The following is a 7,532-nucleotide window of genomic DNA, read 5'->3' as shown; positions in this document are numbered from 1 at the left end:
TTTTTTTTTTTTTTTTTTTGAGACAGGGTCTTTCTATGTAGTCCAGGTTGGCCTTGTACTCATTGTGTAGCCCAGGATGGCCTCTAACTCACAGTGATCCTTTTCCCTCAACCTCCTGGATGGATGCTGGGATTACAAGCAGGAAGACAAGAGGCCTTAAAAACAAAACAAAATAAAACAAAAAAAAACACCTCCCAAAATTAAATGCTTTTACTTTTTTTTTTTTTTTTTTTGGTTTTTTTGAGACAGGGTCTCACTATGTAGTTGAGACTGACCTGGAATTCACTATGTAGCCCAGGCTGGTCTCGAACTCAGCGATTCTCCTGCCTCAGCCTCCTGAGTGCTGGGATTACAGGCGAGCACCACCACGCCCGGCAATGCTTCTACTTTGAAATTTTTTACTTATTTCTTTTCTTTTTTTCTGCCAACTGGTAATTGAACTCAAGACCTTGTGATTGCCAGACAGGTGTGACACTGCTGAGCTACATCCCCATCCCTAAAAGACCTTTTTAAGAACTGGGGTTTATCATCTTCAAGTCCCATTTTTCACTCCCATGAAACCAGTATTGTTCCCACACATGTCCCAGGGTGATGTAATGAATGATACTGTGCACAGTTACTGAGAGGGGACCAGCTTGCAGGCAGGACCTTTGTGCCAGCAGCAGCTCTGTCCCCACCTGGCACCAAGAGGCACTGCCTCTGGAGGAGAAGGAGGACTAAGCACTTGGTCAGGCTGGAAGCGTAGCCGGAGGGAGGAGGCCATCTGTAGCTGAAGATCTGTGGTGCTGGCCACAGACTCAGCATCTGGCCCACCTGAGCTCCACTCTCACTGAGCACCCTCCCCTCTTTGCAATCCTGGGGACTAAACCCAGGGGTGTTCCACCACGGAGCCACATCTCCAGCTCTCTTTTTTTGTTGTTTTGTTTTGTTTTGTTTTTTGGTACCAGGGATTGAACTCAGGACCTTGGGTTTGCAAGGCAGGCAGCAGAACCACTGAGCTAAATCCCCAGCCCCAGTCCTTTTTATTTTATTTTGTTTTTTTGACACAGTGTCTCGGTATGTAGTTCAGGCTGGCCTCAAACTCTGACATCCTCTTGCCCAAGCCTCCCAAGTGCTGGGATTACAGGTGTGTGCCAACATGCCTGGCTGCCCTTTTTATTTTTTGAGAGAGGGTCTGGCTGAATGGCTCTGGTGAGATTTGAGGTTTCGATCCTCCTGCCTCAGGCTTTGGTGATAGATTACAGATGTGCAACACTGGACTGAGTTTATATTTTGTACTTATTTACTTATTGTTATTTTTTTGTACCAGGGATCTAACTCAGGACCTGTGCTTGCCAGGCAGGTGCAGCACCAGTGAGCTAAATCCCTGGCCTTTATTTTTGGTTTTTGAGACAGGGTCTCTATAATTCAGGCTGGCCTTGAATTCACTATGTAGCCCAGGCTGGCCTCAAACTTGTGGCAATCCTGCTTCAGCCTGCCTCAGTGCTGGGATTTTAGGCACACAACATCACACCCAGGTTATATTTTTATTTATTTATTTTGGGGGTTACCGGGGATTGAACTCGGGTCCTTGCGCTTGCAAGGCGGGCCACCGCACTGCTGAGCTAAATCTGTCCCTATATTTTTATTTTTAAATGACACATAATAATTGAACATATCTCTGGGCCAGTTTGCTAATAGCATTTTTCAGGGTTGTGGGGTAGGATATGCTGGGTTTCCCAGTGTGGGGCCAGCTAGGCTCGGGGGAAGAGCCCACAGAGGGTGATAATGCTGGGGCTGAATACTGCTGTGTTTATGGGCCTGTACGAGGAGCTTTGGGGCTGGGACTGAAGGGCCGAAGGAAAGCTGGTACTGGGAGTGCTGCTTCTTTGTGTTTTGGCTGAGGTCAAGTGTGGTAGGCATTCTTACTGGCTTAATATTTCCTCTGTGTTAAACTGGATTTTGGAAGGGCGATGGTACCGGAACTTGTGGCCTCCATCCCACTTGTCAGTCTGGGCTTCCTAGTCTTCCTGAGCCATGCACCCCACTTGGCCACAGCTAGCTGCTCAGCAGAGATTTGTTAGCTGTAGCTGTGGTGGAGTTAGGTGTCTCCCTTAGGGGAATATAATGAATGGTGAAAACTGGATTCATTGCTATTTGCGTCTGGTTTGGGTGTCTTTTTTTAAGAAACTGGTAATTGAATTAAAGGCTTTCACATTGGGCTACATTCCCAGCCCTGTCCATCTATTTTTTTTTTTTTGAGACATTATCTTGCTATGTAGTTTGTGTAGTGATCCTTCTGCCTCAGCCACCCAACTGCTGGGATTACAGATGTGTACCACCACACCCAACTATTTTTTTCTTTTGAGACAGGGTCTTGCTACATTGCCCAGGCTGGCTCAAAATTTCCATGTTCCTGCCTCAGCCTTCTGGGATGCTAGATTCATAAGCATGTGCTGTCTATGCCTGGCTTAGATGCCTTAGTAAAACTTATCTAGAAGGAGGGAAGAGGAGAAGAAGGCTAACTGAAATTGGCAAAGAAGTGGCAAACATTCATATTAGCCACAACAGGGAGATGCTTGGTCATTTTTGTGCTATGGGCTATGTTTACATTTTGTACATGTTTAAATGTGATTCATAACTCCTAAATTTGTCTTGAGCTGTCCTAGTCACAACATGGCCTTGTCTGACATTGATTTTCTCTGAAATGGTTTATGTTCCCCCCGGGACTATCAAGGTCTGGCTGTGAGTGCCAGGCCAGCCCCTATCAGGCAAAAGGCCTCACCTCACTCAGTCCCTTGTGTATGCCGCATGCCCTGGTGTGGGTTCCTGGCCGCTGCTCTGTACCCTTTCATCTTTTCCCCACCTTGTGGCCAGTGTGGGCTCAGTACAGAAACTGAGCAAGTCTTACTTCTCACCTGCAGATGGCCTTGCCGTTGGGCTGACCTTGGTACCTGTTAGCAGAACTGAGTGCGGTTTGCTGATCACTAGGACCTATTGATCACCATGTTAGAGAACGACATTGTCTTGCTGTGCAGCTCATGCTGGCCTCAAAGTTGCAGTCCTCCTGCTTCAGCCTTCCGAGTGTCAGGGTTATAGATATGTGCCACCATTCCTGGCTTTGGCTACATTTTTGCTTCATAGTTTTTGTTCGTAAAACACACCTAGGGCAGGGGGTGTAGCTCTGATAGAGTGTTTGCCTAAGTGCACAGAACCCTGGGTTCAATCCCCAGCACAAAGAAACAAAGAAGATACGAAATGCCCATGTCTTGATTGCCACTTAAAGGAACCAGGGACGTGGGCAGGGCACGCCTGTCATCCCATCACTTTGAGAGGCCGAGTTAGGCAGATTGCAAGTTTGAGCCCAACTCGGCAACTTAGTGACTTAGTGAGACCCATCACAGAGCTACTCCCCCAGCCCCCGTTTGACATTCTTTTTGCATGCCCTCAATCAAAATCGGCTTTTAGCAACACTTTAGGAAACATTCTTGTCCATATTAAGTCTAGAATGAACTGGTGGGGTGATAGGGTCCACTCTTGTCTCTCCTCTGTCTCCTTTGCACTGAACTGTAGCCCCAGCACTTCTCCTTCTCCCTCTCTCTCTCGCTCTCCCCCCCCCTCTCGCTGGGGATTGAGCCTAGGGCCTTTCACATGCCTAGCTCTCTTTGTTTTTCTCACTATTTTAAATTTTAAAACGGGTAAGTCACTAAGGCTAGGTGTGCCACCATGCCCTTATCTTTTCGTGCTTCATTGACATGGGGAGAATGGCTTGCTGCAGGTCGTTCATTGGTGCTTACTTGAGTTCCAGCTACTTTCAGATGGTGTAATTATTTCTTTCCTAAGAAATGCTTTCATTGAATGGCTTTAGTCTTCCTGGCCTTTGTGCCCCTTGGTGCTGCACACACTGTTACTAAGACAAGCCTGACGGCTCTGTTCTTTGGTAGCCGGTGTCCTGCAGGGTCCAGCACAGTGCCTCAGGTAACACTGCCAGGTGAGCCTTGGCTTGGTCTCCTCCTCTGCCTTCCTTGCAGCCTGAGCTGCCTTAGATCCTTAGGACCCGTGGCCTTGCGGGCAGAGCTCAGCCCTGTTCTGGGCTGCCGGAGCAGAGTCCTAGCTGTGGTGGAGCTCAGCCTGTTGGATGGGGACTCCTTGGGTTCCAGCCACCCTGCCATCTCGCTCTTCCTCCGGAGCCCTTTTAACCTGGGGCAGAGTTAGTGATGCTCATGTGCTGCAAGTATTTGACACGGCACCACAGCAGGGCTTAGAAAGGGCCCTTCTCTGCCCTTGTCCCCCAGGTGCAGGGCTGCTGGCCCTGCCTGCAGAGTGTGAACTGTTCAGAGCCTCTGGGTGGCTCAGCTGCTTTTACTTTGCCTGTTCCTAACCTTTTCTTTTTTTTTTTTTTTTTCCTACCCTTTTCTTGAAGGCTAAATTCTTCTTAACAAATTGTACACTTTGTGGGTTTTTTTTTTTTTTTTTTTCCTACCCTTTTCTTGAAGGCTAAATTCTTCTTAACAAATTGTACACTTTGTGGGTTTTTTTTTTTTTTTTTTTCCTACCCTTTTCTTGAAGGCTAAATTCTTCTTAACAAATTGTACACTTTGTGGGTTTTTTTTTTTTTTTTTTTGACACAGGATCTCACTATGTAGGTCAGGCGGGCCTTGAACTGTGTATCCCAGCCTGGCCTCAAACTCACAGTGATTCTTCTGCCTCAGCCTCTTGAATACTGGGATTACAGGTGTGGGCTACTGCTATGCCCCAAGTGGCTGAAGGGTTCATGGAGGATGATGGTGAGAGATTAAGAAAGACAGACAAAGAGATTTAATAAGGTATAGGTGGGGGCAGTAGGGCTCTAACTCCTGATGGGAGGAAAGGACCACCAAGCAAATGGCCACACGAATGTTTATTTATAGAGGTACAGGGAGCTGGTCTGTAACCGGAGCCTGGAGAGCAGCTAAGGTCTGCAGGACCTCATGCTTGGCTGTCCGGTGAATGGCTGGAGAGGAAGACAGTCCTTCCTTGTTCTACTATGCCCTCTTGTCGCCTGTCCTCCTCCTGAGGGGCCACTTAGGCCTGGCCATAGTGATCTACAGCGAATCAACTCACAGCAGGCTACCATGCCCAGCACAATTTGTATTCTTACAGCAAACATCGTTTTCTATTCTCTAGCACCTCTGGCCTCTTTCTCTAGTTTTGTTTTGCTCTCCCTCCTCCTCTTTGGTACTGGGGATCGAACTTGGGTCCTTGTTCTTGCAAGGCAGGTGGTGGCACTGCTGTGCTAAATCCCTGGTCCCTTTTTAATGTTTTTCTTGTGGGACAGGAATTGCTCAGTCTGTGAATTGCCCAGGCTGTACTTGAATTTATGATCCTCCTGTTTCAGCCTCCCAGAGTGCTGGGATTACAGGTGTGGGGAACCATGCCTGGGTAGAAACAGTTTCATCTCGATCCAGTAGTGTTGTTTAAATCTCTTTTCATTGTCATCCTTTTACCTTCACATACTTTTTTTTTTTTTTTTTTTGACCAGGAATCGAACTTGGGACCTTGCACTTGTGAGGCAGGTGACAGGACCACTGAGCTGAATCCCTGACCCCTTCACATTCTACTTTTGTTCAGTTGTTTCTAAGAAGGGAAACGTGTGGGTTTGACTTCCACAGTTCATCGCCTACTTAGCAAGGACTTTTGAAGTGGCTGCTGTCTGCTTTCTATGCAGACGGGCTCATGGACAGCACCCTGACAAGGAACCTAATGGATGAGCAGGGTGGTTGTCCCTTGCAGGGAGTGGAGAAGGTTGCACTTGAGATCTCAAGGCAGAGCAGGAATGGCGGAGTGGCAAGGCATGGTGTGCACAAGGATGGAGATGCCGGGCTCTGAAGGCCCATGTGGCCTAGGCTGTGCCACAGAGGTGAGTGGTAAGCTTCCGGGGGGCTGCAGAGGGCATCCCCAGGCCAATGGGGAGCCACAGAGGCTGCAAGGTGCTCTGCCTTGGAGAGCTGGCCCCAGCTCTCACCCTCAGGCACTCACGCAAGGGCCAGGTGTGGGCACCTGGACTCCGTCCTCTCAGAGCACTCGTGTGAAACGCAGGCTCTGCCCACCCCTCCCGAGCTGCTGTCCAGGGTGGATAGGGAGGGTCCCTGGATGCAGAGGGCAGAGAGCCTTTTATTCCCTTTCCTTGCTGTTACCTTGGACTCTGATTTCTGACCTGGGTGGGAGAGGGAAAAGGAACCTGTTTCCCTCAGCTCCTCTCTGAAAATAATCGGGTTTTCTCTGCCCATGAACAAGGAGCTCCCTAGCTTGTTGGCCCCTCCCAGTGTTGATGTCTGGTTATCTCTGCCTATTCGCCCTTCCCTCTGCCAGGGCCTCTGGAGGGACCCTGGAGACTGCAGGCTTCAACTGGGCCAGCTGCCCACAGGTCTGGAAGTGCCCCATAGGGCCACTGGGGACAGCCAAAGGCTGAAGCCCTGCAGGGCCCGGTCTTGTCTGTGTGGGAAAGGAGAGAGGGGACTGCCAGCACCCCAGGTCTGGAGTGCTGGCAGTGGCCCCCAAACCCTGCGTGTCTGTTCCAGCACCAACAGTCTGGCGGCGCAGTCCAAGAAGGTGGGGCAGGAAGGGGTCCATAGGGACCTTCCTGTTCATGGAGAGAGGACTGGTGTGAGCTGTCAGAAGCTGGTGCCTGAGGAACTAGTGCGCGGCTGGGAGGGAGAGGTCGACTGGCCCCTAGTATGGGTGGTCGGGGGTCGGGGCCACCTGGCGCTGGGTGATGCTGTCGCGGTGGCCACAGCAGGTGGAGGGGAGTGGGGCCATGAAGGGCATGGAGACCCGGGCTGGACACATTAGAGCCTATCCTCCTAAAGGCGGCTCCAGTCTCCTTCGAGCGCAGGAGTAGACAGTTTCGAGCTGAGAAGTTGGACTTTGCAGCCGGGAGCCAAGGTGCGCGCCTGTGATCTAAGCACCCAGGAGGCCGAGGTTGGAGGATGGCGATTTTGAGCCCAGCCTAGGCAGCCTGGGGCGGGGGGGTAACAGAAAAACCGGGGGTGGGGCGGCGCGGGGATTTAGCTCAGTGGTTCAGCTGCCTGCCTCGCAAGCGCAAGGACGCGAGTTCGATTCCCCGGTGCCAAACAAACAACCCCAGAACCAAAAAACAAACCCCAGGGTTTATCCGGGTCGGAGCTGCCTGGACAGGTCCTCCAGCACCGCCCTCATAGCGGACGGGGCGGGTCCGCCTTTGGAGGACCCGGCAAAGGCTGGGCCTAGGGGGGCGGGGCCAGGTCGGCTCCCTTCCGCTTCCAGCCCAGTGGGCCTCACAGTCCTGACTGCATCGGCGCGGCGCGAGCTCTGTCTGCCGCAGTCCCGACTACTCCGCGTGTCTCCGCCCGCAGGCACCATGAGCCGCGACACCGAGGTGGACATGAAGGAGGTGGAGCTGAGCGAGCTGGAGCCCGAGAAGCTGCCGATGGCTGCGGGTGCAGAGAAGAACGGGCTGGTGAAGGCCAAGGCCGTGGCGGGCGGCACGGAGCCCGAGGCGGGCGCCAAGTTCACTGGGCTGAGCAAGGAGGAGC

General features: G+C 51.2%; 1 protein-coding gene across 1 annotated transcript in view; it reads left to right on the top strand.

The window, feature by feature from the left end:
- Positions 1 to 7,249: 7,249 nt before the first annotated feature.
- Slc3a2 (solute carrier family 3 member 2) overlaps positions 7,250 to 7,532 on the top strand; it is a 5,249-nt gene continuing 4,966 nt past the window's right edge. Inside the window, 1 exon segment of the mRNA XM_033756515.1 lies at positions 7,250 to 7,532. This exon segment is cut by the window's right edge and continues 152 nt beyond it. Within this exon segment, the coding sequence (XP_033612406.1) occupies positions 7,358 to 7,532 (175 nt within the window). The 5' untranslated portion in view covers positions 7,250 to 7,357.

Source organism: Fukomys damarensis, unplaced genomic scaffold (genome assembly GCF_012274545.1).
Source record: "Fukomys damarensis isolate Sample0158 unplaced genomic scaffold, DMR_v1.0_HiC HiC_scaffold_27, whole genome shotgun sequence".
Taxonomy (NCBI): Eukaryota; Metazoa; Chordata; class Mammalia; order Rodentia; family Bathyergidae; genus Fukomys; species Fukomys damarensis.
This window is presented reverse-complemented; position numbering and strand designations above follow the sequence as displayed.